The 26,772-nt window shown below is 54.1% G+C and overlaps 1 protein-coding gene across 3 annotated transcripts; it reads left to right on the top strand.

The window, feature by feature from the left end:
* Nucleotides 1-26,609, top strand: DHX30 (DExH-box helicase 30). Of its 3 annotated transcripts, none has more exons than XM_027703572.1 (19): nt 1-79; nt 9,766-9,896; nt 12,021-12,131; nt 12,805-13,160; nt 13,859-13,985; nt 14,983-15,132; nt 15,632-15,784; nt 16,578-17,399; nt 18,553-18,631; nt 19,136-19,240; nt 20,145-20,320; nt 21,541-21,747; nt 22,093-22,174; nt 22,658-22,851; nt 22,946-23,105; nt 23,282-23,439; nt 23,930-24,033; nt 24,137-24,276; nt 24,897-26,609. In XM_027703572.1, the coding sequence occupies exons 1-19, from the start codon at nt 49-51 to the stop codon at nt 25,130-25,132; spliced, it is 3,522 nt and encodes a 1,173-aa protein (XP_027559373.1). In that variant the 5' UTR covers nt 1-48; the 3' UTR covers nt 25,133-26,609. The 3 variants fall into 3 exon arrangements, with proteins under 3 accessions (XP_027559373.1, XP_027559372.1, XP_027559371.1); XM_027703571.1 differs by lacking the exon at nt 1-79 and adding an exon at nt 4,364-4,522; XM_027703570.1 differs by lacking the exon at nt 1-79 and adding an exon at nt 4,708-4,923.
* Nucleotides 26,610-26,772: the final 163 nt, after the last annotated feature.

Below are 26,772 nucleotides of genomic sequence, written 5' to 3'. Positions count from 1 at the left end.
TCTCCTTGCTCCCTCCTGCTGTCCCAGGAAGCCACCCTTCCCACGGGGATGGAGATGTTCTCGCTGAATTCCCTCAAAGGTAAGCCCTGACACCCCCTCAGCTCCAGGCAGAGCTTTTCCTTGGCAGAGTTTAATGCTCAGGAGAATTAAATTGCATTAGGAACAGGAGGGAGCTCAGCTGTGTCCTGGTCAGTGCAGCAGGGAGGGAATGTGGCAGGGAAGCTGTCCCGAGGAGGGACAGACAGAATTTCAGGGAACAAGGGAATTGGGAAGGGGAGGAGCCCTGTGTTATCCAGGGGAGACCCTGGACACTTGTTTGCTGTTTACCTCAAAGTAAAAACCTTTTTTTCCCCTTTCAATTTTTCCCTCCTGAACATTCCTGCATCCTTTAGTACCAATTCCATGAGCTCTTTCTCCCTGGGGTTTGATACTTTAACACCTGGCGCTGTCTCCATGTTCCTTTTCCCAACCTTTCCTTCAATCCTGTTTTATCCTGAGGAATCCCTCCAGTCACTGACTGTTTTCTGGTTTGATTTGGTGTCATTTCCTGAACTCTCTTACTTGGTCTTCAATAAGGTTTAAAGGATGGAATAAAATATTCCAGCTCTGGCTGAAGCAGAGGGATGAATCCCTCCATCCCAGGGAATTCCTCCATCTGCTTTGGCACTCAGGGAGCCCAGCACTGCCCTGCTCCTGAGGCTCCAGCACAGGGGGTCTGGATTTAAATCCCAAATTCCCGGGGTGCTTTACACAGCCAGGGCAGGAGTTATGGGAAATGTGGGAATAAAAGCCCTCCCCTCCATCAGACAACATGACCTTGGAGTCGGGGTGGAGAGAAGGGACTTTCCCAGTGAGGGCTGGTGGTTTGTGGTGGCCAGGCTGGCTCTGGGATTCTCCAGCCCTTGGGATAAAGGAATTCTTTAATGAACCAGGGCTCGTTAACGAGCTGCTGCCTCTGCACAGGCCTGGCTGGAGGAGCTGATCCAGCCCCAGCCCATCCCAGGGAGCTGCCAAAGCCTGGGAGGTGGCTCTGGAGATTATCCTGTGCTGGTTAACGCTGCTCCCTGCAAAATAAAGATGCTGGGAATGGGCCACTTCTGGAATTTTTTAATGGATTGAGTCCTCGCTGCTGTTCTGTGCTCACAAGATAATTTTTGTATCATTTCTGTGCCAAACCACCAGCCCTCAGCCCTGACTGTGTCCCACAGACTGGGACTGACTTCCAGCCTCTTCTCCCAGCTCTCCCCATCCCACTGGCTGTGTTTTTCCAGGACTTTCCCCAGACATTGACTTCATTCATCTGTTTTGTTGGCTTTGCTTTCCCCACCATCTCCTGGGGATCTCCCTCCCGTGTTCCTTCTCTCATGTTCAGGACTTGAAACAACTCTGTAGCCACGGTTATAATTTGGTTTTCTTCCCTGCTGGACAGTTCATTTGCCTCCCCTGGAGCTGTGGGAAACACTAAAAACCCCAGCAAATACATCAAATTAAGCTGTTTCACAGTAGATTTCACTTCCCAGAAGATACAGGAATTTTTCCAGCCTCCCTTTCCTTCTAGTCCTCCTTGGAGCTTTTGTTTCCAAACCACCTAAGCTTATTTCTGAATAAATAGTTAAAATAATAGTAAAAAAAATGAAAATAATAGTTTGTACAACGTGCTATCAAAAGATTTACACAGAATTAATCCTCTTAAATTGAATGACTTGTTTCCCTTTTTAGTCATATGGATGATTTTTGAATGAACAATCAGCTTTGAATGATTTTTTCCCTTTTTAGGGGACCAATGCTCTTAAAATCTGTACTCTAAGTGCCGGAATAACTTCATGTCTTTAAAAAAAATGCATTTGTTTGTGTCTTCTGGTGCTGTTTCAAAATCTGGGTTTTTTTGTTAGCGTTCAGATCTTCTTTTAAGTAAAAGAACTTACAGAGACAAACCACAACCAATGCAGAGGTGCTAAAAAGTGTGAGTACAGAAAAAGGCAAATTTGGTTTAGTGACACTTTATTTTTTGAATGTGCAACTCCTCCAAAGTTGTTTCTTTTTTTTTAATAGAGGGGTTTATTTGATAACTTTCCTCTTCTTGAACCTCTTCTTGTGGAGCTTTGTAAAACTGAACTTTGCCAGTATCATAGTCAATATTTTTGTGACTTATTGAAGATTTCTTTCTGATTTAAAAATAAACAGAAAACATCCAAAAAACCTCCTAAAAAACCCCCCATTTTTCATCCAACTATTCACGTAAATTTTCACTTTACACAGAGAATGCTCAGAATAAAGTCTTTGACACAAAAATGAGACCTTGATTTAAAGAAACACAAAACTTAATGGTTGTCCCAGGTGCAACCAGGGCTGATAAAATTTATATAGGTTGATTGCTTAGAATAATAATTCAGATTTAAATAAATAAATCAATCCTGTAGGGTTGGAATTTCAGCTCCACAGCCTCAAGAATTTTATATCTTGAAAATAATGATTATGTGAAATAATTATTGATATATGTGCATTATTGAAATATATGAATTTATTACATTCATTTATATGTGAAATAATTATTGATATATATGAATAATAATTACATTAAATAACTCATGTAGAACCAAATCATAACTTGGAATAGGGAGAAGTGGGGAAGAAGGGGAAGTGCTGATCTATTTTATGAAGATTATAAGATCTTTAGAGAGATTTTAGACTTTACAAAGATTTAAGATTTTTTTTTTAAGACTTAAGATTTTATGAAGATTTAAGGTTTTATAAAGATTTGAGATTTTTATACGGGTTTAGGATTTTATGAGGATTTTGGATTTTTAGACCTTTTTAAAGATTTATAAGGTTTTAAAATCTTATAAAGGCTTTAAGATTTTTGGTGTTTACCTTAAATATTTGTAAATAATGGGCTGCAGGATGAATTATTTTCAGTGCCATGACTGCTCTGGGTGTGTGGAGCTGGGAACAAACCCCAGAGGAGTTTCAGCTCCCAGGGGAGTTCCTGAGTTTCCCCTCAGGGTCATTCCCGAGGTCACTTGTGTGAGACCATTCCAGGCTTTGCCTGGAGGGGGAAGGATTGAGAGGAAAATGTGTGGGAGTGGAACACAAGGCAGGAGCTGGTGCTGGGAGCTGGGAATGGGGTGTGTGTGTGTTCCCTGTCCCTGGGCTGGTGCTGGGAGCCGGGAATGGGATGTGTGTGTGTGTTCCCTGTCCCAGGGCAGGTGCTGGGAGCAGGGAATGGGATTGTGTGTGTGTGTTCCCTGTCCCTGGGCAGGTGCTGGGAGCAGGGAATGGGGGATATTGTGTTCCCTGTCCCTGGGCAGGTGCTGGGAATGGGGGAGAATGTTCCCTGTCCCTGGGCAGGAGCTGGTGCTGGTAGCTGGGAATGGGGGGTGTGTTTCCCGTCCCAGGGCAGGGGAAGGTGTTGGTTCGGGAAGGTCCCTGCGCTCCCGCGGGGCTGTGCTGGCACAGGAGCCCCGGGAATGTTGTGCGACCTTCCCGTGTCCTGGCACGGCAGGACAGCAGCTCCTTCTGCCTCTCCTCTCTCTCTCTCCTTCTCCTCCCTCTCCCTCGCAATTGTTTTCCATCTCTCTCTCCCTCTCCTTCTCCCCTTTCTTTTCCCCCTCTCCTTTCCCCACCCTCCTTTTCCTTCTCCTTTTCCCCCTCCTTTACCTTTCCTTCTTCTCCTCATTTTCCCCCTCCTCCTTTCCCCCCCTCTTTCTCCCTCTCCTTCTCCTCCTTTCTTCCTCTCCTCCTTCTTTTCCCTCTCCCTCTCTTTTTCCCCTCTTCTTCTCCCTCTCCTTTCCCCTCTCTTTCTCCTCCTTTCCCCCCTCCTTTTTCCTCTCCCTCATCTCCTCCCTCTCCTTCTTTTTCCTCTCCTTCACCTCCTTCTCCCTCTCCTTTTCCCCCTCATTTCCCCCTCTTTTCCCCCCCCTTCTTTTCCCTTTCCTTCTCGTCCTTTTCCCCTCTTTCTCCCCTCCTTTTCCCTCTCCTCCCGCTGTCCCCGTGTCCCTTTCCCCTCTCCCTCCCTTCCCTCGCCATTCCCTGCGGGACGCGAGGCCTCTTTACCCCCCCCGGGCTCCCTCAGCCGCTCTCGGTCCTCCGGCCCGCCAGGGGGCGCTGCGGCGGGGCGCCCCTCCCCTGGCCGGGGGCGCCGGCGAGCCCAAGATGGCGGCGCTGGGGCTGCTGCTGCAGGCGGCGGGGCCGCTCCGCCTGTGCCGCCCGCCCCGCGGGCTCTGCGCGGCCCCCCGCGCGCTCTGCTCCGCGCCCAACGGCCCCGCCGAGCCCCGCCGCGACGAGGAGGACGAGGAGGAGCCCGACGCGGCGCAGGGTGAGCGGCGGCGGCACCGGCCGGCGCTCGCGCCCCGCGCGGCCCTCACGCAGCGGAAGGGAGGGGCGAGCCCGGGCCCGCGGCTGGGCGGGGGGAGCCGCCACATCCCTCCCTCCCTCCTTCCCCCATCCCTCCCTTCCCTGCCTTCCCGCCGCTCCGCCGGCACCGGGATGCGCGGCCAGGGCGAGGAGCCGCCGAGCTGCGCAGGTACCGGGGGGGGTCTCCGCGGGGTCTCGGGGAGCGCCTTTGTGGCCGCCCCGGGAGCCCTTTGTTGGGTTTCCCCGGTGATTCCCCTCAAGGTCGCCGAGCCGGGGCCTGGGCGAACCTCCGGCCGCCTCCCAGCGCTGACGCGGGAGGAAAATCCCGCACGGAGGTTCGGTGGGAAGGGGGATGGATCGAGGAGCGCTCGGCCGGCGCCGTTGGGGCCGTTCTGCGCCTCCTGCCGGGATCCCGCCGGGATCCACCTGCACAGCCCATGGACGCACGCACGGCTCGGGAACATCGGGCCCCCAGCACCGCAGCGTCCCGAAACCCCGCCGGGGGTGATGGCTCTGGGCAGGACTTGGGAAGCTCTTCCCGTCGGGATGTCGGTGGTGCGCGGGGCGCAGGTGGGAAGGGGAAATCCCGGGGCTCAGGATCGTTGCCGGTTTAAAAGATCGTTCAAAGCTGTGTTTTGATGTCGCGTTTTGAAGCGCTTTTTGTTGGATTTTGGAGCGTGGAGGAGACCTGGAGTTTAGAAAGATGCGAGTGGTTTTGTGCCGGAGGTTGAACCACGACATTTTCCCTTTGTAAGTCGCTGGTTTGGTTTCAGTTTTCTTTCATACTGTGCAATCTCCCGCTTTGGAAATTTGGGTCAATATTACATAAAACTTTTTCTTTTTTTCCTGCCCCTCATCCTTCTGTGTTTGGTGCTTCTTTCCCACCCTCCAGCACTTTTTTTTTTTAATTGTTATTATTATTTGCTCTCAGTAGTTTCTGGATTCTTTGGGTTCCATTTGCCTTTCAGAAGCTGCTGAGCTTTATCTTGGAGTTCAGAGTCAGATGGGCTTTTAATTGTTGCATTCAAGCTGTTCAACAGAGCAAATTAACTCCCTGCTAAAGCAAATGCAAACCACCCCAAATTATTGTTTAATGAGCTGGTTCAGGTGTTGCCTGAGAAAAGTAATAAACCAGGATTTGTTTTTTCTTTCCTCTTTTGTACTTCATTCCTCAGCACCTCTTTCTAAGGTGTGTTTTTTGTGAGTCCTCAAGTACTTTTATTTTTGGTCTTTGGTTCCCCCTTCCAGTTTGTGTGGTGGATTGACCAGGGAAGGCTCTTTTGGTGGGAGTTTGGTGATATTGGAATTGTTTCCGATTGGATTTATTGGATGAGCAAGTAAAGTCCCTCAGGGTCTGCTGAGCCTGCCCTACCTGCACAGCTGCTGCTTGAACGTGTACAGATTAGAAATGTTATTTTGCAGACCTCTTTCTGAGGTCAGTTCTGAGCCCTTTGTTATGAGCCTTGGATACAAATATGGAAAAACCAACTCTGAACCCAGGCCAGCCTGGAAAAGCTGGTGTTAGATCCGTGTTAACATCTGAGGCTTCACTTCTTTGGCTCAGACAGTGGGATTTTGGGAGCTCAGTCAGGGCTGTGGCACTTCCCTCTTGTTCCCGAGGCTGACGTGATCCTGACCCTGCTTTGCTCCAGGGATCTTCCTCTGGGCTCATGAAATTTGCTGTCCTGTGGTGACACAGCAGGGTTGGGGCTGGACTGGGGCTCTGGATCCCTTCCCAGGCCGGGCTGGTCCTGCCGTGTCCGAGTGTCTCCAGGGGCAGGTTGGCCACTGCTCCTCCTCCTCGGCTCATCCCACGTGCCTCTGGAGAAGCCTGCTCTGTTTTCCCAGTTTTTAAGTTCTCGTTCAGGCGGGAGTTTCCCGCGGGTTTTTATTCTGTGTGTGTTGGAAGGAACTGTGGTCGGGATCGCTGGTGATGGTTTGAAACCCCCAAATCCCAAAAAAGCAGTGCTTTGGTGTGCTCCAAACCAAGCCAGGTGGAACCTTCTCTGCCTCCAGCAGGACATGTCTGGGCTAATTCCTGATGAAATGGATATTATGGAGCCACAGGGCTTTCTTCTTCTTCCCTGGGGATTTTTGATGTGTTACAAACACCCTTCACTGACTTGGATTCATTACTTGAATTTATTGTATCTTGGGGAGTTTTGTCTTTAATAGTTTGTCCTCGCTGCTCATTTGTTGCTTTTCCTGGGAAGAGAATTGGAGGGAAGAGGGAAACTAAATGGACCTAATGCTCCTCTGTCCTCCTTGAGCAAGACTTTGGGCTGGTTTATTTATGCTCTTGTCCCTGAGTGTCTTCACTCCTCAGATTTGTTGGGGTTTGTAGGAGGGTTGGTCGCTCCAGCTGGGTGGTTTGGTGGGTTTGGGGCCTGGTTTTTGGTGGTTTTGGTGTTGCTTGCAATTATCCTGGACTTTCACAATCAAATTAAGCGAAGCGCTCACTGGCTTTGAGGAACTTTAATTAGTTAATTGGCTTCTTTGATAGCCCCACCCTGACTTGTCTCTCTCCAAGGCAGGGTTTTAATATTCCTGCATGATCTCAGAGCCGTGGTTTGGGTTTCATATGTGGAGTTGGGCATGAAAATCAGCTCAGTTTTGGGAGCATTGGGCTCCACTCCCTGTGCTCCCACTCGCAGCATTCCCACCCAAACACCCATTCCCAGCTGTGACAGAGCTGAGACGCTCCTCGCAGGGAGATGCCAAGAAATCCAATTTGGCAGGGAAGGCAACGCTCTGCAAATCCAGCTCTGCAATTTGGGGTTGTTCCTTTAAAAGCTGCAAGTGAGGGATGGCTTCCTGCAGGATGAGGTCCTCGAGCTCGGGAATTGGGGACATGAGGGGGATCCATCAGCCCTTGGTACGTCAGATGGTGCTGCTGAATGTGCCATTGTCAGCTGGGAAGCAAACACTGTGCCTCCTTGGGAATTCTGAGCCTGAGCCGCCGGCCAGAGCTGGGCTCTGGCACTCAGAGATCCTATTTTTGCTCTAGAACAGATTAAATATTTAGTCTTCACCGAGGAGTCACCTCAGAGGGTGAGAAATTGGCTCTGTCGTAGATAGTTGCATTTTGGAGAGGCATTAAAAAAAAAGTGCTTCTTGCACTTCTTATCCCAGAATTTCCCAGGTTATTGTTTTTGAAAGAGGAAACAACTGGAGGCCAAATAATCCAGGCTGGTCCTGGAAGTTTGCTTTTTAGCTTTTCTTTTTTATGAAGTGAGTTTAATGGTGCATTTGGGAATTGTGTTACTGCCCCTCCCTCCCTGCATCCCACCAGTGTGGAATGGGATAGAACTGCAGAGTGCCAAAGTCTTGGACACTTTGCCAGTTTTCCTGACCAGGCCAAAGTGTGAATGTGGTGGAACTTGCCTGGGTGGGCAGAAACAGCACATTTGCTGTACAGTTACAGGAACCTGGCTCGTGGTTCTTTGTAGGGCTGAGGCCACTTTCCTGCTCTCTTGACCAATATATAGAAGGTAATTCATGGACAAGTAGTGGTGATAAATCACAGTAATTCCTGCAATTCCCCTGGAGTTGTCCAAGGCTTCTGAAAGTGTTTCTCTGAGCCCCAGGTGTTTCTTCTATGGTTTGCAGGAAGAAGTTTCAAAGCTGGGTGTCCCCAGTAATTATTTTGTGCTGAACTGTGGGTCAGCCTGCTGGGTTTTTTCTGGAGAGGGTGATGGGATCAGCAATATGGCTTTTCCCTCTCCCTTAGCCAAACATCCCCAGGATGTCACGTGTCAGGCCTGCAGAGCCTCTCTCTTAAATACTCTCCTTGAACATCCCTGGAAGTGTCCAAGGCCAGGTTGGACAAGGCTTGGAGCAACCTGAGCTAGTGGAAGGTGTCCCTGTCCATGGCAGGGGGTGGAATGAGATGACCTTTAAGGTCCCTTCCAACCCAAACCATTCCATGATTCTCTTATCATCTGGAGTTACTGTTTGTCTTCATTACAGCAACTCTGGAATCAGAGTTTCCAGCAGAACATGGTGGCACATCTTGGTGATGCTCCAATGAGGGTGACCGTTGGCTCGATTCTCCTTGGATTTGGTGGCTCAGTCAGAAATTCCAGTTGCTGCTGGTACCAGTGATCGTGTGGCTTCTGATTCATTGCAGAAACTTCCCCTGAATTCCTGCTGAGGATTTAGAAGCCTCCTTTGAGGGAGTGCTCACACCCAGGGGGGTCTGCAGGGTGGGTACCAGGGTCCTGACAGCCTGGGGAGAGCGTGTGTGGGATGAGATCCCATCCCTCTCCCTGTTCCCCTGTGCTGGATTTGGGTACCTGCAGGGCTGTAGTGGCTGATTTACTCCTGAGCCCAGCAAATCCCACGTATTCCATTTTTCTGCCCTGGCTTTCTGTTGGATTAGGCCTGTGGATCATCTCCTTGCTTGTCTGGGTTGGTGGGAGTGTTGGAGCCTGGGAGAAGGGGCTTATTTCCCATTACTGCCACTGACTGGCTCTGATGTGTTCCTTGTGAGCCCTTTGATTTAATCCATGGCTGGGGGGATGCAAACCAGAACTGTTCAGAGTAGTTATTGCTCAGTTGAGGTTTGGTATTGAGGGGTGATATTGAGCTGCTTTTGCCTCCATGGTGGGGAAATGGCACCAAATCCCTGCGGGTGACAGAGGCTGGACATGAGCCAGGTGTGCCCAGAGGGGCAGGAGGCCAATGGCCCCTGGTTTGTGCCAGCCATGGGGTGACACAGGGCAGGGCCCGTCCCTGTGCTGGCACCTCCCATCCTGGGGCAGTTCTGGGCCCCTCAGGACAAGACGTGGAGGGGCTGGAGTGTGTGCAGGGAAGGGAATGGAGCTGGGAAGGGGCTGGAGCAGCAGGAGCAGCTGAGGGAGCTGGGGGGGCTCAGCCTGGACAAAAGGAGGCTCAGGGGGGACCTTCTGGCTCTGCAAACCCCTGACCAGGAGGGGGGAGCCGGGGGGGGTCGGGCTCTGCTCCCAGGGAACAAGGGACAGGAGGAGAGGGAACGGCCTCAGGCTGTGCCAGGGGAGGCTCAGGTTGGACATCAGCAGGAATTTCTCCCTGGAAAGGGTGGTGAGGCCTTGGCAGGGGCTGCCCAGGGAGGTTTGGAGTGCCCAGCCCTGGAGGTGTCCCAGGAAGGCCTGGCCGTGGCACTCAGTGCTCTGGGCTGGGGGACAAGGGGGGCATCGGGCACAGGGTGGGCTCTGTGACCTTGGAGGGCTTTTCCTACCTGGATGGTTCCATGATCTTGCTGATGCCTGGAGTTGCTGTGGCTGAGCCACTGAACACTCCTTACTTCCCTCTCCGTAACCCTGAGACACAGATGCTCCCAGAGCTGCCTGGAGCAGGTGTTGGAACATGTCTTTGGACAGGACTGCACAGGAATTGTAAGACATTTAGTTCCTCTTTGTTTTTTTTTTCCAGATTCCAGAGACTTATTAAAGGAATTTCCACAGCCTAAAAACTTGCTCAACAGTGTGATTGGACGAGCCCTGGGCATTTCCCATGCAAGGGACAAGCTGGTCTACATCCATACTAATGGGCCAAGGAAAAAGGTAAATCCCGTGGGGCTGGAGATGGGAGGGACATGAGTGGGAAGGGAGCAAAAAACCTGTAATCCTGGGAGGAACTTTCCGAGAGAAAATCAGAGAAGTGTTTCAATTCCACGTAAAAGTTGCATCGTAATCTTTTAAACAAGAAATATTCTCAATTATTCCTGTTTCTCCTAATTTTCAGGTGCTTTAACAGGTGTATAAATGCAGGTGCTGTCCCTCTTTTTGTGTTTGGAAGGATGGATATTTTTCTTTCGGGTAACTTGCTGTATCTGGCTTTTCCCAGCAGAAAGACACGTACTCTGTGCTTAAATGTGCTCCAAGGTGCCCCACTACCTCAGAAAATTAAAATGTAAATGCTATATTTTGGGCCTCAGTAGGCCTGGATTTGATTGTAGATTCCAGCAGAACAAATGCCACAGCCTGAAATGTCCAACTGCAACCAGAAAAGAAGAATTTGTGTGCGATGGGGGAGGTTTCTCATGGCAAAACAAAATACAGACTTTTTTTTTTTTTTTTTTTTTTTTGTGATACGAAGCAGAGGAATTCCAAGCAAACAGTTTTCCAGGTGGTTTGAGCTGTCCCTGGGCTGCCAGAGGCCCAGATTGCAGGACACACCTCCCGGGTGCTCCGTGGGCAGGGCTCTGCCTCCTGCTGTCACAGCACAGCTCATTCCAGAGCCGAGAGCCCTTTCCAGCCCAAGTTTAACTGGAACGCACATTCCAGGAAAAGGCTCCGTTCTGACGGATTAACATTTTCCAATAACATTCTGTCTAAAATTTCCCAGACAGTTTTTATTGCCACATCCTTTTTAAGCATCCCTGAATTTTAGGGATGCATTAGTAATAGTTACTTCAGAGCTCTTCGTGATTTGTGTTTGTTTTTCTTGCTTTTCCACTGCTGTTTCCTAACTTAAGTTTTGGAATACCACATCCTTCAACTTTGGAATACCACAGCCAGTGCCTCACGGTTTTAGTTTGTGTAATCAGTTCACATTCTAACTGGCACTTCAATAGATTAATGTTGGGGATAACTTCAGATTAAAACAAAAAGGTAAACCAGGAGCTCGTGGAGAAAATGAGGGTTGGATCACAAAAAAACCCCAAAACCAACCCAACAAAAACCAACCCAGAAAGTGTGTGGGACAAGGACAGGTGGGACAACCTGGAGAGCTCCTGGTTGGAAGTGACCCAGGGGTGTTTGTGAGCACTGAGTGACTTGGCCTTCAGGAGACACCTTTGTCCCGTGCTTTTCCACGCAGAGCCCCGAGGCAAAATCCCTCGGAATTTCCTGCGGAGAGCTGAGGTTCCGCTGGCAGGTGGGCAGCCAGCCAGGGCAGGCTGCTGGAAAGGCGGGAGCCTTTGCTCCAGCCTCGGAGGTGGGGTTTTCCCAGCGGATCTAAATGCCACCTTTCATCTGTGCTGCAGAGACAGGAGAGAATTCCTTAAGCATTTCCCTCCTGGAGCCTTCCAGCGTCCGCAGGGCTGGGAGCAGATGATTTGGAGCAATTTTTGGATGATGGCAGGGTTCAGCTTTCAGCATTCTTTGCCTCTGCAGGTTTTTAGCTCCCATTTAGAGGATGCTCCCATCCAGGGGGAGTTTTGGGGGGGCTGTGGTTCTCCCAGTGCTTGTGTTGGGCTGGAGGTGGATCCTCCTGTGCCTGAAGGGGCTGTCTGGGGAGCTGAGGCAACCTGCTGCTGGTTGCATTGCAATAAGGAAGCAGTTATGGAGATTTCCTTGCTGGAATCCTGTTGGAGAGGGCATGTTGCTCTGGGGCACGGTCTGGTGTGCTGCAGTGAGCAGAGAATGGTCCCTGAAATGGAATTGCTCCTGGAATGAGCTCCTGGCATTTATTCCTTGGAGCTGACACGCTGTGACACTGCAGCCTGGCTGGATTCAGCCTGGCTCAGCCCTGCACTCCTGTGGGACTGTGGCACCTCTGTGCCCTGCTCAGGCTTTTCCTTCAGTTCTCCTGGAATGGCTCTTCCCACGAAGGCACCGGGCAGGCGCTTTGCCCACAGTTTCCTTTCCCTGGAGTTTGAGAGGTGGCTGGACTGGGAGCACTCCCGGGGCAGGGGAGAGCTCGGGCTGTGCTGGCTCACTTTGCTGGCTGTCTCTGCTTTTCAGAAAGTCACTCTGCACATCAAGTGGCCCAAGAACGTGGAGGTGGAGGGCTATGGGACCAAGAAGATCGACGCGGAGCGGCAGGCGGCCGCCGCGGCCTGTCAGCTCTTCAAGGTGAGCTGGGGGCACGATCCCTGGGGGGTGCAGGCCTGGCCTTTGGGGATGGGAATTTTTTTCTCTCTCTTTGCCTGTTCACTCTCTCAGTCGTCCTGTTAGTCAGGGGTGGAGAGTGAAGTGTTGAGTCTGAATCCATTTGAGCTTAAAATGCCACTTGCGTCAGCCAGGCATGAACTCACTAAGTCCTTGGAGTCCCGCTCTTTGTTCCTTGTGTCCTGGACCTTAATCAGCTCCTTAGTGTCAGCATCTACAGCGAGCAGAGCTTCCTTCAGGTGTGTTTGCTGTTGCTGTTCACTAGGTCTCACCTCTGCCAGCCCGCCAGGGTGTGTCTGCAGTCGTAGGAGCTTCAGATCCTCCTGTTCCCTCTTCATCAAAGCCACAGTGTGGCAATTACATGTTCTGCTTTACTGTTACTTTTAAGTTACTCTGGGAGTGGTTTAAAAACTTGAGGATGCTCAATAGGGCTGAGTTGTAAAATCCCAGTAAATCCTGGCCCACCCTAAGGAGCTGTGTGGGGCTCAGAGCCGTGCCTTGGGAAGGGAGGGCAGGGACCAGATTCCCTTTGGTAAGAAATGATGGCAGGGGGAAGTTTAAAGTCCCTGAACGTCCCTTCTCTTCCTGTGTTTGGCGGTGGGGAAGGCAGGAATCACTTGGTGTGTCTCTCCCACAGGGCTGGGGGTTGCTGGGCCCCCGGAACGAGCTCTTTGACGCTGCCAAGTACCGGCTCCTGGCGGACCAGCTGGGCTGTCCCGACGAGCGCTGGTGCTCCGAGGGCAAGTGGCGCTCCAAGTCCGGGCCCTCCCTCGCTGACCTGTCCACCTGCTGGCGGAGGATGGAGCCCGACGACTCCATCCAGCCCATGGAGCAGGGCAGGATGCCTAAAGCCATGAGGAGGGAAGAGCTGGAGGAGGGGGAACTGGAAGAAGGGGAGCTGGAGGAAGGGGAGCTGGAGGAGGAAGCGATCGATGTCTCAGATTACCTGCCCATGGCGCACCAGGACGCCCGGACCCCGGGCAGGGACGCAAGGTGGGTCTGTCCCGGGAGCTGCTCATCCAAGGGTTTTCCCTGTAGCTGATCCACCCCTGCAGTTCCTCACAGCTGAGCTGCAGCTGGTGGGGCCTGTAGGTGGGCCAAAGCAGTATTGGGCAGCCTGGTCTCGTAGCTGGCTGCCATCCAGGGAATGCACAGGCTTCTTCCCTGGAGCTCTCCCTTTGGAGAGACTGCCAGGCTTGGTACCTGCCTTACTCTTCTGTGCCTGAAGAGATTTCCTTTCCCAGAAATGATCTATGTGGACTTAGACCTGGCTTTGATCACCCTGAGGGCAACATTGAATCTGCTGCTATTCATCACCGTAGTTGCTTGTTTGATTTCATGTTCTATGAGCACAAATCTTGGGTTTTTAATAGGCAGCAGGAGCAAGATCTGTAAGGACACAGTGGTGGTGGTTATTTCCAGGGATGCTCTTTGGATTGGGAATTATTAATTTATGAAGTCTGTTACAATCTGTCGATGCTGCCTGGTTTGTAGCCTCAGTGTGAAGGTTTGGCGTGGTTGGCTTTGCTGGGCTGGGTGGTTGTTCTACGACTGACAGATTTGAACAGCAAGGGACAGCTTGACTCTGCCACGACCAGAGTTATCTGTGCTTTAACCACCTATTTGAGAGCTCAGCAGCCGCTGGGGTGAGGTGGGTATTTGTACATCACCTGTTCTCATCTCCCCTGCAGCCGAGGAGGGAGTTCCATTGAGATGACCGACGACAACACTGCCATCCGTGCCCTGACACAGTTCCCACTGCCCAAAAACCTCCTGGCCCAAGTGATTCAGATTGCAACCTCTTCCTCCACAGTCAAGGTAAACTGCTGTCTGACCCCTGCCAGGGACGAAGCTCAGAGCCTCCCTCTGGTATCACTGGATGCTTTGTTTGGGCAGCAGAACTGGGGAGAGGAAGCAAGTTAGAACTAGGCCTAGAAAAATCAGTCTGAAGAGCAAGGAAAAGACTTTGTGGTGAGAATTGGGAGAATGTCTTAATAGAACCATGTGGAATGCTGTTCCTTGAGGCCAGGGCAGTGGAGGAGCTGCTGTCTGAATGAAGGAGGTCATTTCCTAAGGTTTCATTTCCCCCTGTATCTCCAACAAGCACAAGTTTGTGTTACTGGGAGCGATGTGTAATTTCTGTGCTGATGGAATCTTTCCAGTATTCAGGGATCCTCCTCCTCAGTGTCACCCACCTCCTGCCCAGAGCTCATGTGTTTAGCAAACAGGAGCTGTGCTCCACCCCAGAGGCTCCTGGGGATGTTCCCCACACAACTGCCTGCTCTCACTCCTGCTTAGCCAGTGCCTTGGGAGCTGAGGGGGAATTCAGGGCAGTAAACTTCCAGTGCTCTGTTAAATCTAACAAAAACCCAAACAAACCCCAACAGAAATCCCCTGTGGTGAAGGGTCTAGAGGGGCCATACGAGAAGTGGCTGAGGGCACTTGGCTTCTTCAGCTGGAGCAGAGGAGACTGAGAGGAGACTCATCGGGGTCTGCAGCTTCTCCCGAGGGGCAGCTCCAATCTCTGCTGTCTGACCAGGGGCAGGACCTGAGGGAACGGCTGGAGCTGTGTCAGGGCAGGCTCAGGTTGGATCTCAGGAAAAGGTTCTTCCCCCAGAGGGTGGTTGGCACTGCCCAGGCTCCCCAGGGCAGTGGGCACAGCCCCAAGGCTGCCAGAGCTCCAGGAGGGTTTGGACAACGCTCTGAGGGACGGGGGGGATTGTTGGGGTGTCTGTGCAGGGCCAGGGGAGGGACTGGGTGGTCCCTGGGGTCCCTCCTGGCCGAGGGTGCCCCATGGGTGTGTCTGTGTCTCCAGGAGTACATGCAGTTCCGCACGGTGGGCACCAAGACCAAGATCTGCAAGCTGACACTGCGCTGGCCCTGCCCCATGACCTTCGCTGCCAAGGGCCGGCGCAAGGTGGAGGCAGAAAACAAAGCAGCAGCTCTGGCCTGCCAGAAGCTGAAGGTGAGTGAGTGCCCCTGGCTCCTGCATCCCTGGGGGTGTCTGTGGGTACAGGCTCCTTTCACCTCACTCGCTGTATTTGAGCCTGATGGGGGGATGCCTGTAGCTTTCTGACCTTTGACTTAATGCTTAATGAACTAATTCCTAATAAACATATCTTTCCAAACCTTGGTATTCACGACATTCCAGAACCATAGCAAGGGAGTTAACAAGAGGGTTTTGTCAGGTACAGTCGTGGCTGCTGTTCCTCCGAAGGGTCACTTTGAGACCTCCTTGTGAGTGTTGTGTTGGGGGCACGTGGTTGGCTCTGCTGTGTCTTTTTCTCCAGAGCTGAGGTGGGATCATGTCTTGTTTCTTGCTCTGGCAAGAAACCCAGGAAGTGATGGATTTGGGATGGCAAGGAGTTGGCCTGTCCCGATGTGAGGGATCCATGTGCTCTGTATCCCAGCACTTGGTGTGAGCAGTCCCGTGGCTGACAGTGTTGTTTGCCTGTTCCTTGCAGAGCCTTGGCTTGGTGGACAAAAACAACAACCCTCTGAGCCACGCCATGTACAACATGACTTCCCTGCGGGAGCTGGGGGAGAACCAGAGGAAGCCCTGCCACATCAAAGTCCCCGAGGCCACCCTGCGCAAGATCGAGAACTACCTGAACCACGTGAGCACCTTTGCCTGGTCCTGTCTGCCCACAGGAATTGTGTGTCTTTGAAAGCTTCATGGCAAAACCTTGAGGGAATTCATGGCTTCATCATTGCCATGAAACCTGACCGGTCTCTGCTGCCCCTTTTTGGGCAGTGGGTCTTCCCTTTGTGCCTCCGAGGCTGAATCCGAAAGTTCTGATTGATTAAAAGTTCGGCAGCTTTTAATCCTGTGAACATCTGGGCCAATGCCTTGATTTGTGTTCTAGACAATTCCTGACCTGTTGTTGCTCCTTTTAGTTGGTCCTGTGGGATGTGGGACTTCTGTTTTTTCTTTTGCCAAGACAGAATATTTCTGGCTCAGGCAAACGCTTGTGTTTTATGTGAGTTATGTGTCTGGGCTTCCCGAGGGAGAGAAGGGTGGTGGCGTAACGTGATAGTTTCCAAAAGTTGTCTTGGAGGGGCTGTTGCATTGGAGAGTTTAAGTAACTGGTTTGTGCCTGTCAGTTCAGGCATCAGCACTAATAGCCCTCCTAAAATAGGGAGCACAGCAAGGAAAGCACAGGGAGCTGCCCACGTTAATTCTCACCTTAAATATCCTCAGTTCAGAACATAAGTGACTGAGTTAGCAAAAATCTGAGGAGACCTTGGCAGAGCTTTGTGGTCATGGCAGAGCTTTGTGGTCGTGGCAAAGCTTCACAGTCGTGGCAAAGCCAGGCTGGCTGAGCCTGTTCCAGACACTTGTTTCCTTCTGTCTGTCCCAGGACCGGTACTAACCTTTCTGTCCTTGCCAACTTCCTCCATCTCTCCCAGTATCCCGTGGACATCAGGGAGTCCCGGCCCCGGATCGCCGACGACATGATGAACCTGACCAAGGAATCTGGCGCGATAAGCGACGCCATCACGGGCAAGACCTACATCCCCATGCTGGAGGCAGAGGAAGTGCGCCTTAGCCAGAACCTCCTGGCCCTCTGGAAAAGGAGAGGAGCCTCCTGGCAGGAGAGCCACCCGCTGCCAGTAGACCCCCACAAGGACACCATCCTGTCAGCCATCGAGCAGAACCCCGTGGTGGTAATAGCGGGAGACACGGGCTGCGGGAAGACCACGCGGATCCCGCAGCTGCTGCTGGAACACTACATCCTGGAGGGCCGCGGCGCCCGCTGCAACGTGGTGATCACCCAGCCCCGCAGGATCAGCGCCATCTCCGTGGCCCAGCGCGTGGCGCAGGAGCTTGGGCCCAACATGAGGAAGAACGTGGGCTACCAGGTGCGGCTGGAGAGCAAACCCCCCGCCCGGGGAGGGGCCTTGCTCTTCTGCACCGTGGGCATCCTGCTCAGGAAGCTGCAGGGCAACCCCAGCCTGGAGGGCGTCAGCCACGTCGTGGTGGACGAGGTGCACGAGCGAGACGTCAACACCGACTTCCTGCTCATCCTGCTCAAAGGCATCCAGAAGCTGAACCCCGACCTGCGCCTGGTCCTCATGAGCGCCACGGGGGACAACCAGCGCTTCTCCCACTACTTTGGGGACTGCCCTGTGGTCAAGGTGCCGGGCTTCATGTACCCGGTGAAGGAATACTACCTGGAGGAGATCCTGGCCAAGCTGGGCCGGCACCGACACCGGCACTACGAGATCAAGGTGGGTGTGCGGGTGTTGCCCTGGGATGGGGTGCTGACTTTGGTGTGTTGTCACGGGAGAGTTTGGGCCTGGAACTGGTCCCACTTCCCTCTGGTTCCTGGACGCTGTTTGCTTAGCTTTAATTCCACGCCAGCCCTCGTGAGGTGAGGTCAGCTTAGTGGAATCACAGAGTACTTTGATTAAATAATGGGTAAAGATGACTGCAGTTTGGGGTCAGGTTACTTTTGTCCCCCTTTAGTGTGAAGTTTGGTGTTTGAGTAGGCTGAGAGCTCGTTGTGTGTGTATAGACACTGACACACACTGGAAGGTTTGCACACTCTCTGCAAGCCTCTCCAAGACTGGCATGGCTGTGCCTTCCAGCACCGTTACCTCAGTGCTCGTGTCCTGCATGACTGAATTCCCTGCTTGCTGCTTTTTGCAACTAGTCCAACTGTTCCCTTGGAAAATGCCCTCCAGACATGCACTCTGTGCTCTGGGTAATCTTACACCAGTGGTGGGTCACGGAGTCACTGAGCTTGGCTGGGATCTCCAGACAGTTTCTGGTCCAACCTGCTGGTCTGGAAGCTGTCAGCCCGTTTCTCCAGCCTGGAGAGATCCCTCCCTGTGGCTGAGCAACTGTCTGGAGTATGAGCCACTTGTCCCAGTCCCGGATCCTCAGCAAACCAGCTTGGGGTATCCCATTGCCTTCAGGGCATTCTTCCTGATTCTGATGGGGCTGGGATTGTAGCTGAGTTTTATCAGCTTCTCTAATAGCCTGTCCCAAATCACCAGGAGATACAAAAGCTGCTGCTCAGTGTCTGGTGGCTTTGCAGTCCCAGGTGCACGTGGCACAGTTTTGTCCTCAGAAATCTCATGTGAATTCTGTTACTTGTGAGGTGCTGTTCAGCAGAGATGCACAAATCTCCACTTCCAGATCTGGAGATTGGGCAGGGACTGTGTATTCTCAGTGCACAGCAGAGGGAACTGGCAGCAGTTGTGACCAGAGCAGGTTCCAGATGGAGCCAAAACCAGGCTCCCGAGGTTCCTGGCTCCAAGTCCTGGGCAGGCTGTCCAAGTCCAGGCATTTGCGGGCTCCAGGAGATGCTCTGGAGGCTGTGCCTGTGTGCTCAGTGCTGGACTGACCTCACTCACCCCCGTGTCCTGTCCCATCCAGCAATCCGACGATGAGTGTGTGCTGGACCTTGACCTGATCACCGACCTCGTGCTCCAGATCGATGCCCACGGAGAGCCAGGTGGGTTCTGCTTTTCCCAGGGCTCTTTTCTCCTGCTGGAGGAGATAAAAGTGAACCCTACAGAGCCCAGATGATGCTGAGCCTCTTGTGCAAGGCCTCCTTGAATTCCTGTTGGCCCAAGTGTCCTCGAGCAGTGTGGCACGAGGGAATTCCAAGTCTTTGGCTCAGAACATCTGAGTCCTCAGTGTCCTTGACAGCTGTTTCTGGGGATGAAGAGCAGGACTTGTCTGTGCTCCAGCATTTGCAGCCTTGAGCTGCACAATTATCTTTGTATATTGGAACCCCATCCCTGTTAAATATTTTTGCCTGGAAGGCGATGTTTTTGGGAAGAAGGCAGGACTCTCAGATGACTTGTAAGAGCTTTAAGTGTTTCAAAGCTCATAGGTATCCACTCTGAAACTACAGGCAGCCTGGTTGCTTTCTGCCTTGAAAGCCTGTATCCCCAGCTGGGGAAAAGTGCTTGGATTTCGAGGCTGCATGTTCCTAACTGTTGGTGTGTTCCAGGTGGGATCCTCTGCTTCCTCCCTGGCTGGCAGGAGATCAAAGGGGTGCAGCAGCGGCTGTTGGAGATGCTGGGCTCGCAGAACAGCCGCTACCTCGTCCTGCCAGGTGAGAGGGCAGGGCCAGCCCCTTCTTCCCAGGATTCAGGAGAATCTGGGACAGTTGACTCGCTGAGCCCCTTCAGCTTTGCTCTCTGGTACAGAGCTCGTGTGCTTTGATGTACCTGTGGTGTAAGAGTGTGTGGTGAGCGTGAGTAACTCCTGCTTTGTGATCAAAGCAAGTGGCTTCCCGTTTGCCTCCAGCAATTGGGAATTAGGCCAGGGGGAAACAGCTCAGTTCTGCATTGCTGTAGCTGCCTGCTGAGCCTGCACAGAAGAGATCCTCAGGACCTGTTTTGTTGGATGCAAAAGGACTGTGGAGCTCAGCTTTGATCAGTGAATTTAACATTGCTTATCCCAGGAGGAAGTTTATAACAAAAGGCAGTTCTGCTGTGCAAGGCTGTGAAGGGTTTTGGCACTTTTCTGTTTGTTTTTTAGCAGCCCTCCCTGTTCAGTGTGGAACAAGGCCGGGCAGGAGCAGAGCTTTGGGCAGCTCAGCTGTTAATGAACACAGGTGTTCTTCCGTGGAAACCAAGACCAAGAGGGCCCTACTGGGAGGGAGGATACCCCTTTCTCCTGCCCTGGGGGACTTGTGGGGAGGGGGAGCTGCAGAACTGGCCTGTGGGAGAGAGTGGGACTTGAGGGATATTCCGGAGGTGCCGCCAGGCTCCGGGACGGGAGGTGAGCAGAGCTCCTGCTGCTGAGCCAGAGGCTGAAGCAGCTGAAGTGAGGCCTTCCCAAATGACTTGTGGAAGATCTTCCCTGGGGTCTGGCTGGCAGGAAGCTGCTGACAGTGAACATTAGTGATGCCCCCGTTTCTGTCCCGGGTTTCTGGAAGCGGGAGGGGATGGTACAAGAGGAATCTCTGCCCACCAGCTCAGCCGGGCGGGACTGACTCTGGTTTGGTTTCCCAGTGCACTCCAACATCCCCATGATGGACCAGCAGAACATCTTCCAGAGGCCTCCTCCTGGCGTCAGGAAGATTGTCCTGGCCACCAACATCGCGGAGACCTCCATCACCATCAACGACATCGTGCACGTGGTGGACAGTGGCACGCACAAGGAGGAGCGCTACGACCTCAAGACCAAGGTACTGCTGCTTTCTTGCCCCTGAGGGCGCTGGGGACACCCTGGACCTCTCAGGGATGTTTTCAGAGGAGCACTTGAGGTGTCATTAACGGGATGATGGAGCTGCTTCCCATTTGGCCCTTGGGGCATGGGCGCTGTGTCCCTGTTTGGAGACAGTGTTTGACTCATCACCAGTGTTTGCCTTGTCCAAGCTCCGTGCCAGGCTCCCCACAGGCAAAATTCTGGTGCCTTCAAAGAAATTCAAGGCAAATCACACTCCCTTCCCGAGTCTGTGATACCATGGAACGTCTGTAGCTTTTCTGTTTGCTTTTTGCCTTTTTCCATGATTTCATCAAAAACCTCTTGCTGGCCCACGCAGGGCAGCCCTGACCTGTTGATCCTGCTCAAGTTTGCAGCTCTCCTGACCCCAATCCCTTGGTTTGTTCCTCAACTTCCAGAGGGGCTTCACTGCCCTCAGGCCCCGTGTCTGGCAGCGCTGAGCCCTGTGAAGGCTCTTGTCTGTCCACAGACAGAGGTGAAGACAACTGTGCTGCTGTTGCCCTTAGGAGAAGGAATTCTGGCTACATCCCCCTGCCCCTGTTCTAGAGCATCATCTCCCAGGGCCAGGTGGCCGTTCACATCTTGGACCAGTCCTGGTTTAAATCCATCCCTTTGATATTTGCCCAGTTTTATCCCAGTTCAGAATGCAGAGCCAGAGGCAGGGCTGGCACTGGAGATCCCAGGGAGCCCTGGGATGAGGATCCAGGACAGGTGTCCAGCAGGTGGCATCTGGGTCCCATCCATGTCCTGATAGAGACCAGCACCACAGGAGGCAGGAGAGTGGGAAAGGCTTCCCTGGCCCTTTGGGATCAGTGGTCAGTCTTGAGTCTGTGTGTCGATGGAAAAATGCAAAGAGAGGGACTTTGGACAGGGAGTGACAGAACAAAGGGAGTCGCTTCATGCTGGCAGAGGGCAGGGTTAGGTGGGATATTGGGAAGAAATTGTTCCCTGCGAGGGTGGGGAGGCCCTGGCACAGGTTGCCCAGAGAATCTGTGGCTGCCCCTGGATCCCTGGAAGTGTCCAAGGTTGGATGGGTCTTGGGATACCTGGTCTAGTGGGAGGTGTCCCTGCCCATGGCAGGGGTGGGATTGGATGGGCTTTAAGGTCCCTTCCAACCCAAAGCAGTGTGGGTCCTGTGATCTGAGCAGGCCTGGGAGCACTCATGCCTGCTCCTGTCCACAGGTGTCCTGCCTGGAGACGGTGTGGGTGTCCAAGTCGAACGTGGTGCAGCGGCGGGGCCGCGCCGGCCGCTGCCAGTCGGGCTTTGCCTACCACCTCTTCCCTCGCAGCCGCCTGGACAAGATGCCAACTTACCAGGTGCCAGAGATCCTGCGCACCCCCCTGGAGAACCTGGTGGTGCAGGCCAAGATCCACATGCCGGAGAAAACGGTGAGCACGGCGCCGGCTGCGGGGCTGCGCCGGCGGGAGCCTGGAGCCAGCTCCGGGGACAGGAGTGGGGAAAAGCCAGCAGGCTGATGACTTGGGATCTTGCTTTCCTAAACACGGGGCTGTCTGGGGGTGTTAACACCAGGAAATGTGAAGAACCCTTAGATTACAGAGTGTGTCTAGAAGACTGAAGGAATGGAGAGGGCTGAGCTCATGTCCCTGGAGGCGAAGAAGGAGGGACCCGTGTTGCAGTCTGGGGCCCTGGGGCAGGACAGAGGGCTCTCCCACATGCCTGCATGGGAAACTTGCCCACTTTTTCCCTTTTCCCTCCCCCCTGCTGTGTTGCAGGCAGTTGAATTTCTCTCCAAGGCTCTGGACAGCCCTGACATCAAAGCTGTGGATGAAGCCGTGATCTTGCTGCAGGAGATCGGTGAGATAATGCTGTGTCCTGGAAACGTGTTTGCTGTCTAAACATGGGAAGTGGGAGCTGGCACAGGATCCTGTGGGACAGACTCTGCAGGATGGATTGTCCCTGGAGGGGGATGGCAGTTGATAAGGACTTCCCAAACCACATGCCTAGTGCTGTTTTACTTCCCACACTACTCTGCTCAAAAAGTGGGGAGAACTTTCCAAGGTTTAAAAAAAAAAGGGAAGGGGGTGACAGGGAAAGAAGGGGAGTGGTGATCTGGAATTCAGAGCTGGGCCTTGTTGACTGTCATGTGCCTGTGACAGCCATTTCTTCAGCCTCAGCTCAGTTAGACCTGGGGGGTTTGGGTGCTGATTGCAGGCCCCTGTCCCTGTGCCTCTTCTGGAGGTCCCTCAGATCTCCCAAGCGCTGTGGGTGGGTTCTCCTGGCAGCTCCCAGAGCCCCCGGGAGCTGATGTCTGTTCCCACACCGGGGGCTCTGTTGCAGGAGTGCTGGACCAGCGGGAGGCCCTCACCACCCTGGGCAAGCGGCTGGCCCAGATCTCCACGGACCCTCGGCTGGCCAAGGCCATTGTCCTGGCCTCCATCTACCGCTGCCTGCACCCCCTGCTTGTCATCGTGTCCTGCCTCACGCGGGACCCCTTCAGCAGCAGCCTGCAGAACCGCGCCGAGGTGGACAAGGTGAGGGGATCTCTGGGGCAGGGGGGAGCAGGGGTGGGGGGCTGCTGTGTCCCATGTGTGTCCCACGTGTGTCCCACGTGTGTCCCTGTCCCAGGCCAAGGCTGTGCTGAGCCGGGAGAGCGGCAGTGACCACCTGGCCTTCGTGCGGGCCGTGGCGGGCTGGGAGGAGGTGCTGAGGCGCAGGGACAGCCGTGCCAGGGACAACTACCTGCAGGACTACTACCTGTACGGGCCCAGCCTGCGCTTCATCAACGGTGAGTCTTGGGCCTGCTGCTCCCTGGCCCCCAGAAAGGCACCGGGAGGGGTGGGGGGCACAAACGGGCTGGACTGGGCACAGGATGGAGCTCCTGTCCGTCCTGCTGAGGGTGATGACTCCGTGGGATGAAGGGAGAGGATGAATCTCATCCCTGGGGCTGTCTACCCCCTCCAGGCCTTGTCAAGCAGTTCTCTGAGAACCTCTACGAAGCCTTCCTGGTGTCGTCCCCGTCTGACTGTACCATGCCATCATCTGTGTGTAACCAGTACAGTGAAGAGGAGGAACTGGTCAAGGGAGTCCTCATGGCTGGGCTCTACCCCAACCTCATCCAGGTACTGGCTCTGCCATCACCCTCCTGGGCTTGCTGGTCACAGTGGGTGGCATAGGGAAGCCCTGAGGTGCCAGAGATGCCTTTGCTCTCTTGGGAGTGTTCCCTTCAAGCCAGGCTTCCTGCTCTGTACTCCTGCCTGTGCTCCTGCCAGCTTCTCCAGGGCTATCCCTGGATCCCTGCTCATGAGGAGTGGCCACCCTGGCCTGCACAGGTCCATGCTTGGGTTCTTGTTACTTGGTCTGGGAGCTGTTAAAGTGGCTTCTCCTCCTGCCTGCTGCCCTAGGTGGCATCTTTCTCCTCCTGTTTGCTGCCCCTTGCACAGGGTCGGGTGACTGCCCGGTCTGGTCACCCCATGAGTGTGCTCTGCTAACCCAGCAGAGCTTCTGGGAGTAGAGGAACATCCTCACCCCTCCCCACACGTGGGAGAGCTGGTCGTGGGTGGGCAGGGGCTGCTGGTTGTGCAGGCCTTTGAGATTCTCCTCCCATTCCAGGTGAGACAAGGCAAAGTGACCCGCCAGGGGAAGTTCAAACCCAACAGCTACGCGTACCGGACAAAGGCCGGCACCGTCCTGCTGCACAAGTCAACCATCAACAGGTGGGTGCCAGACCTATAGAACACACACACCACAGCCCAGCGGGCTGTGCCGAGCACCCCGTGGCAGTGCCAGCTGTGGTGGCTGACAGGGTGTCCCGTGCAGGGAGGCGTCCAAGCTGTACAGCCGCTGGCTCACCTATTTCATGGCCGTCAAGTCCAACGGGGGCGTGTTCGTGCGGGACTCGTCCCAGGTGCACCCGCTGGCCGTGCTGCTCATGACCGACACCGACATCCACGTCCGAGGTGAGTGCTGCCAGGGGCACCTGAGTGCTGCCGGGGGGCACCTGAGCGCTGCCGGGGGGGCACCTGAGCGCTGCCAGGGGGCACCTGAGCTCTGCCAGGGGGGCACCTGAGCGCTGCCGGGGGGCACCGAGCTCTGCTGGGCCCTCGGCCTGCCCTGCTCTCTGAGCTCCTGCTTTGGGACGGGTGTTGCTGTGGTGGGGCCGTGGAATGGTGGTTTGTGAGCTGTAGCTCAAGGAAGGCGACCCCCAGCAGGCTGAGCCTGTAGGCCTGTGTGCCTGGATCATGCTGGGGGAAGGAGAGGCTGAGCTGGCATGATCCCCCCATCCCTGGGGACGTGTCCCTTCAGCCCATGGGGGTTTGGCAGGGGGTTTGGCAGTGCTGCAGTCGGTCTCCAGCCCTCAAGCTCAGACGGGCTGGCCGTCAGTCGCCTCCTGCGGGAATCTGGGAGGATCCCAGTGTGTGGTCAGAGTGCTGCCTGGCTTTTGTGGGAGCCTTTGGCCCGGCTGAGTCCCCGTTGGTCTAAAACAACCGGGAAGGAGCTGTGTAGCAGCAGTGGAGAGGCTGGAGCAGCCGGCACGGGCGAGCCCCGTGCCCACCCTCCCCTCCGCTCTCTCCCCAAGATGACGGCTGGAGAGCCACCGTGTCCCTGACGGACAGCGACCTCCTGGTGCTGGAGGGGGACTCCTACACCATCCGCCTGCTGCGCGACTTCCGCGTGTCCCTGTCCAAGATGGTGGAGACGTGCCTGTGCTACGAGATGGCCGCGATCCCCGGGGACCTGCACCACCAGCACAGCCAACTGCTCGACATCCTGGTGGATCTGCTCAAGGGCCCTCCCGGCAGCTTTGGCTCGTAGGCGGAGCTGGAGGCTCCTGTGGGGACTTGTAATTTGTATAAAGATGTTCACAAATGTTTATTTAAATAAAGTTCTATTTATCCCTTGTGAAGTCATCTCTCTCCATCCTAGAAGATTAATGTTGTCTGAATCTCCTGCTGTCGGCTCCGTGCATGGTCACCGCGTGGGAAGAGCAGCGGGAATGGACTGGGAGTGCCGATGGACCCGAGCTGCGTGGACACCCACCCGCCTCCTCCGTGCCCAGCGCCATCCCTGACGGGAAGCGAGGATGTGGCTGCCAGGGCTGTCCCGTGCCCCCTCCCCACGGGGCCGGGCTGGAGCCGCTCCGCTGCCGGAGCTCCTCCGGGCTCACCGCGAGGACGGATCTCGGCCGCGCCAGGCCGAGCCTGGATCCAGCAGCTCCGGCGCAGGGATCGCTGTCTCTCCACTCTCCACGTGCCCCGGAGGGGAGGAAGCCCCGAAGGCGCCGGATGGAGGTGACATTCCATGGGGATCTCCGAGCCTGCCAGCGGGGCCCTGCCAGCCCTCAGCCGTGGCGTCACGAGCGTGAGATGTGGCTCGTCCTTCCCGACCTGCCTGTACTTTTCGTCCTCTTGCGTTGTTACTATGATTTTTTTTTTTTTTTTAAATTTCCCGTTCTCCCTCTGCCGAGGAGGCCGATCCCTGTCCCCTGTGCACACAGGAGCGATTGTAGCTGCCGGGCTGCCCGCGGGACGCCGGGAGCGCAGGCACAGACCTTTTGTTTTCTACGAACAGGGACCATATTTCCGTGGAAGGAGGATTGCGACAGGCACAGCACTCAACGAGGAATCTGGAGTTTAATCCCAGCTTTGCCTTGGACTCTCTGTCCGTAAGACAGTGACCTACCTCACAGGGCTGTTGTGAGGCTTCGCTGGCGTTTGTACCAGGAGGGACTCGGGGCGCGAGGGCTGTGCCCCCGGCGCTGGAGGGGCCCGCGGGGCCTGGGGTCATTCCTTTTTATTCCCATTTCTTATGCTCTTTGTATCTGCAGCAGAGGTGGTGGGCTCTGAGGGCCCCAGCCGGGCACTGCTCCGGGCACTGCCCCTGGAACCAACAGCAGAGCAGCCCCGGGGCCCCCCTTTGGTTCTCCCAGTTCTCTGATTTAATTTACTGCTCATGGGCTTTAAGGCACTGTGCCCTGTGCCAGCACAAGGGGCCCTCGGAGTCCTGCAGCCTGGGGTCACTCAAAACTTCTCATCTTCATTTCACTTGCTTGAGGTTGTCACTATTATTTGACCAGTGTTTGTTTCTTTTGGCCTGTATAATGGGCAGTATGGTTTTCCCTTCCAGCAGGTTTAAAAAAAAGAAAAAAAGGCAAAAAAAAAAAAAAAAAGACTAAGCTATTGTCTAAATGGTTCCGAACTAGTGTGATATTGGGATACTTCCGTGGCTGTTATGTGATACTGGATCTTTTTACAACATAGATTAAAGACAATAAAAAGGGATAGAGTAGGAACTGCCTCTGTCCTCTTCATTCTTTTTTGCTATTTATTTATTTACTGCAACATCTGGAGGAATTTTGTGCCTTTTCTTTGGCCAGTTCTCTGGTGGGAGAGGTGCAGAGCTGGGGGGTGAGGTGGGGTGGGGAGGGCACAGGGGGCTAAAGGGACCTGGCACTG

Source organism: Neopelma chrysocephalum, unplaced genomic scaffold, assembly GCF_003984885.1.
Source record: "Neopelma chrysocephalum unplaced genomic scaffold, ASM398488v2 Primary Assembly neopelma1_243, whole genome shotgun sequence".
NCBI classification, from domain to species: domain Eukaryota; kingdom Metazoa; phylum Chordata; class Aves; order Passeriformes; family Pipridae; genus Neopelma; species Neopelma chrysocephalum.
The sequence above is the reverse complement of the archived record's forward strand: the minus strand, read 5'-3'. Positions and strand labels throughout refer to the sequence as shown.